This window comes from Eutrigla gurnardus, assembly GCF_963514095.1.
Source record: "Eutrigla gurnardus genome assembly, chromosome: 15".
NCBI lineage: Eukaryota > Metazoa > Chordata > Actinopteri > Perciformes > Triglidae > Eutrigla > Eutrigla gurnardus.
This window is the reverse complement of record NC_139938.1, coordinates 8074688-8088218: the sequence shown is the minus strand read 5'-3', so window position 1 is coordinate 8088218 and position 13531 is coordinate 8074688. Positions and strand designations below refer to the sequence as shown.

Genomic DNA, 13531 nt, shown 5'->3' with positions numbered 1-13531 from the left:
TCTCTCTTTCCATGAATAAGAACATGCCATGAAAACATTCTCTCTACCTTTGATATAGTTATTATTATAACACAAGTTCTGACGCTGCCTAGAGCAGAGATTCCCAACCAAGCAGATGAAAGGGTGTACGTGGAAATGCTGTACTATGGAGCCACTCAAGTTATTTCAAAAGATAGAGATTACATTTTGATTAGAAGGATATTCACACAGCTGGAACACCAGAACAGTAAGTGAGGAGACAGAGTGGCTGAAAAGGAGCAGGTAGATGTAAGGTATGACTAGTCTGCTAAAAATGATGGATCCATCGTTGAGACACACAGCAAAAAGTCCTGAATAAACCTTCCAAATAGTTTGCTTAAAGTGGTGGATAAATGGCAATAAAAATGAAATAAAAACATTAAAGTAATTAGTAAACAGTTCAAGTAGTTAGCTTTAAGTTAGAGATAAATGGTTGGCAGATGAAGGAATACGTAATGTATCGGCCAGTACTGGGGTAAAACTACACGGCTATGTTAAACAGGTTCTACCTGGACTACATGCTTAGACTCCCACTAAAATCAAAAGCAAAATGATTCACTCTTCTTCAAGAGTGATCAAACAAAGTGGACGGCTAACATGGCTAACTGAAAAGGTCCATGTAATGTTCCTGAGTGACTCATTTAATGCAGTTTCACTCCACATAAATACTACTGGCATCTAGAACAGTTTGTTCCACCGGTAGAGACGGGGGGATGACGTCATTCTGAGACAACCACGGAGCCTTTAATTAGTATTTTAATTTGACCTGGAAGTGATGGAACTGTATCCTGCACTCCACAGTCATGTCTGGGAACAACCAAGGTGCTGTCACCAAAGAAAATTCTTACGTATTAACTGGTGTAATATAAGCCAATTTTCTTAATAGTGCAAAAAGCATGCAATTGTGGATTAAGGTCTGACATGCAGGCATTCATAAAAAAAGAAAAGAACGGAGACTGTGCAGTTTTGCGAGCAAAGCTTATCTGAATGCAGGGATGGAAGCAGATGGAAATGTAAACAGGGGAAGGTTGGCTTGGTCTGAAAGCAGGATCAGAGAAGAGATGAGGGATCAAAGGTTCAAAGCTGCAGGTAGAGATCTCAACAGGCCTGTGTCCCTAAGTCCACAGGCCCTGTGGTGCAAAGTCACTCAGTCAGTCACACACACACACACACATTCCTAACCACCATTAGTATGCACTGTGCAGTTAAGCATGAAAAGGGTCTCTTGTCAAGTAGAAAAAAAATCTGTCCAAATGCATCATCATGGGGGCCGTTACACACAAAAGAGAGAGTGTGATTCCAGCCACGGCTCTACTTCAGAGATGGCATTTTACAATCGGCCTCCGCAAACATTTATCCTATTTCCACCTTACATCTGTCACTGGGACCTGCCGGAATGAAAACAAAGAAAAGAAATCCTTCTGGGCTCAGCGAGCTGGTGGCACACGGACCAGGGGAATGTATTTTTCTGAACTGAGGTGAGTTCATTATACTAGGATGAGGATGTGATTTGCCTCTGTGCTAATACTTGGATAAGGATACACAATGATGTCATTTCAGAGCTGCGTGCTACATTAACAAGTGTCAGGGAGACTTAGGTCTTAAAGAGGAACCATTAATCCAATGTTCTCCAGCCACTCTGGGTGTGCCATTAGCCAAAGATTAGCCGTTAATGTAGACATAAGCTGATGGAAGACTTGTGTGTCCATTGATATCGTCATAAATCTCTGCAACAGCAGCATTCAGTCTTTGGTAACACTCTGTAAACAAATATATTCCTCCTTTCTGACCGCAGAGAAACCGTCTATTGCACGACAAAACACACATTACCATTTCAACCGTATTTCTTCCCCCAGCTGTCAATGCAGTTACAAGAACCTTGAGGCAATACCCAAACTGAACAAAACTGAGCCTGAAGATGACAGGGAAACATACTTTCATGTCGCATTCTTCTGCATACTTGACATTTTAAAAATTTAAGACACAAACTGTCTGTTAAACAATTCAAAGCTTTCTTAAATTCAGCATTGTAAAAAACACATACTCTAGATTCTCTGCACATCCCACAGCTGTGAAGTCAGCATAGCTCGCTGTAGATACAAACGTGTGGCTAAAATAACTGAGGATATCATCGGAAAATATGTGTTCACAGTTTGGAGGAGAGACTGATCATCCCTCCACCTGGCTCCAACATCCCACAGTCCCTTTCCTTCACCGTGTGTCAGGTCCAAACACTGATGCTGCTTGTTGCACAGTCCCCCTGCTGCCCTGCTGCAGAGCTATTTGTTTGGCCAGATTTCATACAGACACACTGGTGGCAGTTTTTTTCCCCTTTAACAGGTGAGTCGAGTGCTTGTGAGCTGAACCTCATCACATCCAAACCTTTTCATATGAGCGTTGTGTCAACATATGATGTAGCTGGGTTACATTCAAACAGGAGTACTTGAAGAGCAACTCTCTTCACTTTATGACCGCTGCTTTTGCAGTATGCTCTATGCAGTTACAGTCGAATCACCCTGGACACGATATTGACTGATGGAAAGACTGTCAAAAGCACCAACTTAGACATATCTTCCGGGAAAGATAAAGTCTATGTTGTAAAGCATGTAACATCGCTCCGCAATGCAGACAAATTGCATTTTGCAAATTAATCTGCATCTGTAGCAAAAATGTCGGCAAGCAGCAGCGAAGAAGGAGCTCCACAATAGACTCGCTGCCTGAAAGGTCGATTAGACAGCCAAGATACTGAATGTACTGGGAGGAGATCAATGAGGCTTTAAACAGGATCCTGGCTCACTTTGTGTCCCAATGAAAGACCTCACCTCACACCCTCAGAGGGATAATGACAAAATTCGATGTGTATCTAAATGTAAGTGACACACACACACACACACACACACACACACACACACACACACACACACACACACACACACACACACACACACACACACACACGTGAGAATCCATCCAGAAATACCATCTGATTGAGACTATCTAATCCAGAGTTGTTGAGTTTTTTTAAACATCCAATGATGACATCTTATTTCATTAATGTGTCACTGGGCTGTCAGAGCATATTAATGCATACCATACATCACTCTATGACACCTCCAAAATGCAGCCAAATGAATATCTGCTATTACTGCCAAGAGACTGGAATAAATACACGTGTGGAAGCTGGAAAATTAATTAAAAGGCTGGAAAAGTGGTTTTATTCACTAGACAGAACAATCTGTCAAGGCAGCGTGGCACATGGAGAGCTGTCATGAGAAGAAAAAAGAAAAGAAAAGAAAAGAAAAAGGAGCTCTCTCTCTCTCTCTCTGAAGGTGTCCTTGTTCATCAACCTGCATTCTCTCAGGAACAAAGCTGGAAGGAAACCTGGCATGATACGTATGTGTCTTAGTTCTTTGAAATGTCACCTTTTTTCTACTCTTTTGGAAACAAGCTGTCAATACATTTGATTTCACATTAGCGTCCTTCTTACAATGAAGTACCAATCAATGTGTTCTTCCCTGCCTGCACTTACAAGTCCTCCTCCAGGCAGACTTCTGAGGGCTGTGCCAAAGAAAATCAATTGTTTTTGAAATGCTGGCAGGCCGACAGCATCGTCCCACGAACAGCGTGCAAGAAGAGAAGAATTCCAGTCGGTTAAACAACAATTCATCATTTTCTTTGCTCATGGATGAGTGGAATAACCATTGTTGACATAATTACTGCAGTTGAACCTCTAAGCTAAGGCCGGAGACCAGTGCACTTACTGTAAAAGCCAATAGCCGTTAATTAGCTAGCGGATGTGTTATATGAAGGTCTGACAACTCCTCAACGAACCTATTATTTTGTTGAACTCCTTCCTCCATACAACCTCCAGCCTCACACACTGATGACTTAATCCATGAACTACGGCGATCCACCGACTTGACAGCATCACATCTCCATGGCCAGTGTGGGTGTGACGGATGGGTGTGAAGCTGGTGCAGCCCGCTAAAATTAAATAACTGATGGATGCAGTAAAAGTCAGAAATAGAAATTGGCACTTAATTGGAACCAACACGGTCCTGGTGGTACATCAGTGCTACTGAAATGAAATGTTAACGGCAGGAAAAAGCACAGGCAGAGGATTTCCACAGCTCTTATGAAAACATTTCTCCTCCAGCAGACACATGGTTTATACATATCCCTGGTATGGACATTTTGTCAGTGTGATATAAAGCCTGCAGTGAAAGGCATTAAAGCTCTTTGTAATCGATTGACTATCTCCTCGCTCTCTCGTGGTCAGCAGCTAGAAGTCTGCTGTTCGGTGCAGTTAGGCATGACGTGTCAAATCTAGTGCTCGTGTGCAACAATGAGTCTTACAAGAGCCAAAAACTGGCTGAGCACATATTTTAGGTATTTGGGGGGGCTTTCTTTGTGTAACTGCATGTGATTTTGCAGTGGAGGTTAACAGTTGCTTAAATAAAGTTAATGAATCACAAAATGACAACAAATGGTTAACAGATAAACTCTTAATGAGTATTTCAGAATATGGCGAAATACATTACAGTGATAGTCCAAACATTTCCCAAGAAGCTTATTTTGACAAAATTGGGCAACAAAAATGATTCTCTAATTTTTTTAATTGATTTATTGTTAATTTATGCAGGGAAACATGATTTATTATTAACATATTTAAGATTGGTTGATTTTTTTGTTTTTCACTAAAAAGCATGTTCATTAAAAAAAGGATGCCTCTCATCTTTTATGCAATAAAAAATGTGTTTCTTAACTGGATGTAAAGTCCTTCCAGAATGTTTTAAGCATTGTTTATGGTAATTGCAATAATTATTATTTAACAATTATTTTGGCAGGATAAACGTGATGAGAAATGTATATATCATCCCATGCCTAGAGGGGCATACGGAGAGACAAACCAGCTAAACAACCAGCTGAACTAAGCTACCATCTAATTGACCATCCTTAAGTTGCCAATCACATAATTACAATTAATGAAAAGAAAATTGCAAAAGCTGCACACCAAAACATTCACACACACACACACACACACACACACACACACACACACACACACACACACACACACACACACGACCTCACCAACACTTGACCTCCATGCCATTTTTCTCATTCTTGCACAAATCAAAAATGTCTAGCAAATCACAATGATTAATTAAGTGCGAGTACAATTTATTCATTCATTAATTTCCTTTATTATTCAAAGTAATAAAAAGAAGCAGTCTACACTGCAGGCCCCAAACTGCTTGTGTCAGCTCTGCACGTCTAAGCCAATACGACACTGCTCTCCCAGTCTGGCCCATATGTGTTGTTACGCAGTAGTGTGCCCAGTGCCAGGCTGTACACTGTGCATTAGATGAATCTGCTGTCTGCTGTTTTTTATGGTGTGTAACAAATTAAGTTAGAGGAGGGAATTGTTTAGAGGAACAACAAAACCTGCAGGAGCTCTGTGGGACATTGTGAATTAAGATGTCTTTCCAGACCTTTAAGTGCAGAATCAAAGCAGAAGAGACACTGAAAATGTACTAATTTACACAGAGCTGCTTTTTGCTGTTCATCGTATTATCACAGGCAGTCAATCATGTAATAGACTGCTGTTAACCTGCTGTGCAAGAAGATGAGATGTTGCTTTTCTATTCTAAAAACAAAAAAGTCAGTCTAGCCTTTAGGCACATCTTCGAAGAGCAGTAAAGGTTTAAAAAGCAAAGGATGTGATTGGACAGGAGTGGGATCTAGCCTGTATCAGAGATTAGAGGTGAAGAAGAACTCACCTGTGCATGTGTGTGTACTGTACTACTAACTAGTGGAAAATAATGAGCAGTCAGAAACACCTGTCAAGTGAAAAAGGTAAAACGCAACTAGGTTTTAAGGGAGAAGGCACTCAATAATTTAGTAATTTATTTAAGTGCCATAATAGGTTGCTGCACAGGCTTTTCTCAATAGAACCTCCTCCTTCTAAAGGACCGCTACCATGTACTTTGATCTCAATTAATGCAATAAATGAACACTCCTCAATATGTATTTTTAATATCTCGCTTAGTTAAAGTGAAAGAGTTTAGTTTTGGGAAAAATAAAAAAAATATTCAATGGAAACAGCAGTGAGGAAATGGTCAATTGTGGCATACTCAATAAAATGCTGCAGTACAGTGAAAATAATTTAATTGTGTAGAACTTTGAAAAGCCATAATGAGTCCCAATGTTCAACAGTTCAAGGGATATACAGGCAAAAAGCGTTTCTTAGTCAAGAACAATTACATTGAGATTTGTCTACAATTCACTCAACAGTGTGCTTTTCATCATTGCAAGAACATTTTGGTATTCCATTCTCACCTTTTTTCCTAAGGTAGGCTCATACGATTGTGCCAAGTCAGAAAACTTCAGATCATGTGACAACGACCAGAATGAACATGATGAATGCCACCTGGGATCAGCACTAATTCATGTGAATTAGGAATTAACATAATCAGCGCTCCAATAATACCATATAAAAGGCTGTGTGTCTGGCCACAAATGTCCATTATTGAATTCCTGCTTTCAGAGATCCATAAAGGAAGGTCTACAGTTTTTATTAGCAGTAGAATTAAAGGACCTGCTAAAGTAGAGATATCAAAATATGAGAAATAAACTTCAATTTAAGAATGAATCTGTTCATATGAGTGGTTCTTTCAGGCCAACTGTTATATTTAGACTTGGCTGTATGTGAAGACTGTCTGATACTGATCAGATAGAAAGCAAACAAGAAACACCGATGAGTGAAACGCTCTTTGATGGTGTTATTCCAACCGTCATTCAGCCATGCTAAACTAAACCAAACTGCAACACCAACAGAGAGCCCCAATCTAAACAATGATATAAAGCTACCGGGGTATCTAAAGAGCCTCATCAAGGCACCTCAGCGCTGAGACTGCAAAAGAGAAGTGCAAAGCTAAGATATCAGCATGCAGATGACCTGGGAGCCATGTTGCCCCAGCCCTGTGGTGACAGATGCAGAGCATGCACCTCCAGGGGTCTGACCTCATCAGTATTTAACTTTACCCACACAGAAAAGAGCTATGTACATGCTGATATGCCTGTTCATATAGACACCATGTGGAGTCTTTGATCATTGTGTGGTACAAATACAGCTCACTGTTGCAAAGAAAGAAAAGCCAGACCTCATTTAAGCTACGGAGGCGTAAATGCAAGACAGGCTCCGGCAGGTCTCGAGACCGGTTGGATGTAATTTTTCATCTTTCTGATACAATCTATTCATTAAGCTTTTCAATAAATGGTCATCTGGTCAACACAGGGCGACGAACAAGACAGCGATTCAAAGATAAATTTTAGGAGGATTTTAACCTTTATTAAAACTGGAAAATTAGATGTATTTCTCTCTATAAATGCAACAGCCCGATTAGCCCTCAATCCTAATTTGAACACAGTCACTCAAATCAGAGAACTGCCAAGTAAAATATGTCTTGTATCATTGGCCTGTGAACAGCTCTAATGAATGAAAGTAAGTGGGCAGTCAAGTTGAGAGGCCGTTACTGGGCTGGGACGTCATTCTTATTCAGGCCTACATTCCCAAGACTTGTTTAGACATTTGATCCCTTAGCACTGCTTAATATAATTTCCCTACATTTTCACCTCTTTGGTTCAAACCAGGTTTGGAACAATGAAGTGTGATCTCCTCTTTTAAACTTAAACTATCAGTCAATTTTTCAAATCGACAGAAAAATATTTGGTAATTTTTTTCAAGTAAAATTGCCCAACTGATTACAGCTACTCTAATATGAGGATGTTTTTCTCTGTTTGGTATAATTTTAGACTTAACATCTTTGAGTTTTGGATAAAACAAGCTTGGACTTTGGGGACTGTGATTATTTTTTGACATTTTAAAGACCAAACAACTAATCAGTTAATCAAGGATCAAATAGGCAGACTAATGAAGCATAGAGCACATTTTGGTCCCTGGAACCGCATGAAACTGGACAAGAAATGTGTAACGAGCTCAAGGCAGCAGGGGTACTGGACTACAACAGCCTGTCAACATGGTGGAAGGAGCTTTGTGGACATGGTCTCAGTCCAGATCCAGCTTCCAGTGAGTGTGTGTACAGAAAGATGAATCACCAGCTTCTGTTATTAACAAAGTTATTACATTTGGGACACAGGGCAACAAACCGCTATATTCAAAGCTCTCCAACAACTGTAAGAAGCAGTACAATACAATATTGCCATCTCCCTCCACTTCCCTGTGAGAGGATGTTGTATTAATGAGTTCTGTCACAATCTCACAAAAACCCTCCTGTGCGTACACATTTGCACTCGCACACAAACACAAGGATGATTTATGTTTTCTCTTGCTCATACTTGAACTCTGTGCATTTTTATTACTCAGTGAACCACTCTGTGACAAGATTGTTTTGCAAGAAGTGCTTTCTAAATCACTGTGATTTGATATTAATGTAATTTGATACTGCACTACATTTTGATTTATTAGACCGTTTTGCATTCAGTTGACTGCAGTGAAAGGCTGAAACAATGTTGTGTAAGGTGATAAAGTGTCAAAAATAATTTCTACAATAGACGTTTAACTGTTAATCCGTAACACGCAGGTTTCCAAAGGCAAAAGTAGAATTTCCACTTCCATTTCAACTAATTAAATATGTATAACTGGATGGAACGTCTTTGTGATTAAAAGCCCTGTATAGTGACGAAAACATCTAAGTGAAAGTCACACATGTACTGACAGGGAGCGGGGGTTACTTGTATCATGTAATATTAGATTCATACAAGTACAGATGATCTCATTGCTTGTATGTGCGACTCAAGAATGGAATTTAACTGACAAACTACTCCCTTCCTCAACTTTCCCACCTTGATTTCTGAGTACCAAGACCAAACACTGTGAATAGCAGTGCCACTGAAAACATCAATGGAAAGAACAACAGAAAGAAGGTCACAACACGGAGAAACGGTGCGGCCACTAGACCAACTGGAGTTATTCTGAATAACCCGACACTGCTGAGCTGTGAAAAGGGATGATCTGACGAAGAAAGAGGGATATATATATATATATATATATATATATATATATATATATATGTATGTATATACATTTGTGGACAGTTGTGGATTGGTAATATCTCCTGTGAAATTAACAATACCCTAAAAACTCCGACACATCTACACAGGAGACAATTTAAAAGCAGGAGGGAGTATGCACAGAGTGGGAACATAATGAGAATATGTTTATAATTAATAAATATAAACCTAATAAACACCTGCAGGAGAGTTTGGACCAACGTGTCAAGAATCCATGTCAAGAGGCACAGCGGCTGCTCTGAAGGCTCATGGTGGCCCAACACCTTTCTAATGCCTTCACACAGCACTTTCGGTAACAGGTCCTTTTCTCCATTTTGATCACCATAGCAACACCACGTGCTGTCAAAGAGGTTTATTAAGAACTGTGTTTGAACAGAAATTGAATTAAAGTGCAGTCATTCTCATTATCATTAACTGTAACATGAGTCGGGTATTTTAGGGTATTCAAATATGGCAGTTTTGTCATTAAAAATGATGGCTTGTGTAAGTCATAATTCAGAACTATATCAATGGAAGGCAGCCTGTGCCCAGTATACAGTCCAAGGAAAATGGACAGTCAGTGCACAATAAATGACTCCCACTCTGAATAAACTGCTGTAACATAGATCAAATTGCTTTTTCGCTCTGAAGCGCACAAAAGGCACAACAAGCCACTACAACCATAACTGAACATCCTTCACCTGGTGTAAGGCTGTGCTGGAAAACTCTTGTTGAAAACAAATCCAGAGCAGTACACACAACCAGAACAACAGCCTCTCAGTTACACAGATAGTAATCTCTGGCTGCAGCGCTACATTCAAAGCTACATCTGTTCAACTCCAGCTCACACAACAGCCAAGTATGTCGGCAGGAGCCAAAACCCTGGGCCTGCCCAGTCAGAGGCACACATTCATTGATTTCCAACTGGATTGTCATGCAACAGCTCGACACACACAATGTTGGGGAGAGTTGAAGGGGCCACCAATGGTTTACTCACCTCCAGAGCCTCCAGGGTCACAAAGCCAGTGATGGAGAAGCCGTCGATGATGTCCTCTTCAGCAGAAGTAGACTCCTTTCGCTTTCTTCGCGGGGGGCGATGGCGAGATGAGGGCGGCTCCTTGTCGCCCTCCCGCTCTGAGTCGGAGGAGAAGCGAAACACGGAGCCCTTAACGTGGTTGTTCCTTATCCCGTTTGATCTCCTGTCCCGATTCCTCACTGACCTTGACTTCCTCTTCTTGCGGAGGCCACTAGAGCGAGGGCCATCCACGCCCTTCATGGTAAACATCCAGATAAACCCACCTCTTACAGAGAATCAAACTCTTCAAGGGCCAAACGCTGGCGCTGCTTGGACTCCACTCGTGTGAAAAGCCGTGAAGTGAATCACCGCAAAATCCAAGTAAATGTTATCAATGTATTATATCCAAGGGAAGCATGTAATATCCAACAGATGAAACCTTTTACAGGAGACGCAAAACTGCATCGAGTCACTGAACCAAGTTAGGTTCCAAGCAAAGATCCCCGAAGGCAGTCCATCAAATCCTACGACAGAGGTGTAAAATGATCTATTAAACACGTTATCGCCAAGCTGTCAATTCCGCCAGAGGAAGAGCTTTTCAAGTTAAGGCAAATATCTGCTCAGTGAACATGTCCCGCCACGGTGAGTCGAGCAGGTGATGCCACATCTTTCTTCTCCAGGAAGCTACTTGTCTTACCCAAGGTCAGCAAACTCTCCCTCCTGCAAGATGAAGACAGAGAGAGAGCACACATTTGCCACATGTTCATTTAGTCAATGAGCCGTTTTCCAAAAGGTGTGGTATACTCTAGAGAAGACTCTTGCCATTCTACATAATGTAAGATGAATGTTTTATTAGGGGGGCTACTGACTCATCTGCTAAGTACAGGCTACCATGTTTTCTTACCCTGCCAGGTCATTAAGCACTAAGATGAGATGATTATGCATTGTAAGTGCTTTTTTACTAGTGTCGGAAGCTTTTGCCAAGCTTGTAACCTAAACTGTCTTTTTAATGATTATGTTTCTTTGATTTTATTTATTCATACATATACATAACAATTAATATTAATTACATCATAATTCATTGTATTAACTGTCAGTGCAATCTATCCTCCCACTTTTGCTAATCTCATTTGTTTTGCGAAATATATACATGTATTGCATTAAGGCAGAGGACATTTCAGTGGGATTAAGTTTCATTTAAATGCCTAATGTAACATATTCAATGTCAAAGTTAAGACCTAATAACTCTGGACTTTTAAGTCACCCACATATAGTAAAGTACATCATCTATCTAACTATAACAGGAGTTATTTGACAGCTCTTCTTGAATTAAAAAATATTCTGACTTGTAGATATACATCAAAAACATCTATCTTAATTACCACATTCACTGTGACACCCATCTCAATTCTTCTAAAATATCTCCTTTGACACAACTTCTGTCACACACATTCCACAAATCAAAAACAGCTTTAAATATGTAAGTTTCTTGAATACAAGCAGGTCTATTTTAACAGGGAGATGTCCTTGAGCTTTTACACAGACTGAAAAAAACAAGACCCCTTAATAATGCCATCCTGTAATTCACTATAGATCTTAGCGTGGCATACCTTCACTGTCTGACACTGAAGGCATCTGGCTGCTTAATGATATCAGGATGCAACATTCAACAGCTTGTGGTCTTATTCTGGATCGTTCTCAAGGCATAGCCCACAGTGTAGGCCTAACACCACCGAAAGTCACTCTGACATCCTAGTCTAAAAACACATATGGCTTCTCTATGTGTCCAGAATATCAATTCTCATCCATTACATCATAGAAATGGCATTCCAAGCTAAAAAAAAAAACTGGATGAACAAACTGTAGGCTTTTTACAAAGCCTTTCTCTGAATAAGCATGCCTCCAAATGCTGGTGGACATTTCAAAAGGCAGAGGAATCACACCTTTTCTGCATCACCACCACACAAACCGAAAAGCATTCTGCCACAGTCAACCACCATCTTCAACTTTACATTGTCTCCTTGGACACAGGTTGTCATGTAATCTAGCTCATCTGAATTCTGCAGCATACATGTAGTCCCCAAATGCTCTCCTCCACAAAGTCACAGATGTTTTAAACATGCATAATGATATCCATTTGAAGAAGAAGAAAAAAAGGCTTGTAATTAAATGGACACATAACAAAGACACATCCAACAAGCCAGCATGCCAACATTTAACTATGCAGCAACCACTCAAAAAAATATTAATTCCATGCAGATGTTCTGCCTTCTAACAATCCCCAGAAAGGTAAATCCAGCTTTACTATAACAACGGTCCCGAACATATGCCTTTAACCTGATGCCCCGTGCCAGCACTCATCTAATGACACACACACACACACACACACACACACACACACACACACACACACACACACACACACACATTGCACAAATAGCTCCCAAAAGATCGCTTAATTGAGGAAAAACTGTATTATTGCACTCGCCCTGGCTTTTCTAGCTCAGTAAACGACTCTTTCCCTTGTCTTCGCTCTCAGTCCCTTTTTGTCTGCCTGTGCTGTCAGTGGAGATCTCAGGCTCAGTAATCCAGTCCAGCCCACAACAGCAGCAGCGGACTGGCACTGCCTCCTGCTCCGGCTCTCCGAGCTTCATTTTCCACTGTAACACACACACAACAAAAGCAAGCGTCTCTCTCTCTCACTCTCTCTCCCTCTTTTTTTTTTTTTTTTTGCTCCAAGACACGTCATGCAAAACGAAGAAATGCAAACCCTTGCGAGTGGGGAGGGACCGTCCGGACAAGTTGCAGGCCTTCGGTCACTATTAAAAGATAACGCGCAAGAAGATTTGGAGCTGGCAAAATAAATCCCGCACAGGAAAACCAGAAGGGTATCTCCTCCTCCTCTCCCCAGATCCGAGCTTCAGGATCCCGGAGAAGGGGGACCGGGGCGCAGTGATACGGCGATGCCGCAGTGCCGCTTTACAGGCTGCACGCTTCCTCCTCGGCGCAAATAGTGCTGCCTCTGGACACTCGGCGGGCTCCGAGTTACAACAGAGACGCGGTAGAAACCAGGAAGCCGAGTCAGTTTACACACCTTCGTTTCAAACGTCGCACTACATCTCAAATGTTTTTTCCCGGTATGATAAATGCCAAAAAAACTATAATTGTGAATGAGTATGAGTGCTTGATTAAAAAAAAAAAAAAATCATATTAGCATAATTAACGAAAGAAACAGGAAATTAAGAAGTATGCTAATACCGGTTCTACCCAGCCCTAAACTGGTGAATAGTGATTTATTATTGAAAAAGGCAACAAGTGAGGGGGAAACAAAACACGCCCTTCATTGACGTGTACTTTTCAGTAGCCTGGTATTATCCAAACGATGTATTAAGATGGGCTTCGACCCTGGGCTCTATGCTAGCT

The 13531-nt window shown here is 40.9% G+C and overlaps 1 protein-coding gene across 1 annotated transcript in view; it reads right to left on the bottom strand.

The window, feature by feature from the left end:
• auts2a (activator of transcription and developmental regulator AUTS2 a) overlaps positions 1–13024 on the bottom strand; it is a 305216-nt gene extending 292192 nt beyond the window's left edge. Inside the window, 2 exon segments of the mRNA XM_084028332.1 lie at positions 10091–10828; positions 12879–13024. Coding sequence (XP_083884458.1) covers positions 10091–10378 — 288 coding nt within the window. The 5' untranslated portion in view covers positions 10379–10828; positions 12879–13024.
• Positions 13025–13531: the final 507 nt, after the last annotated feature.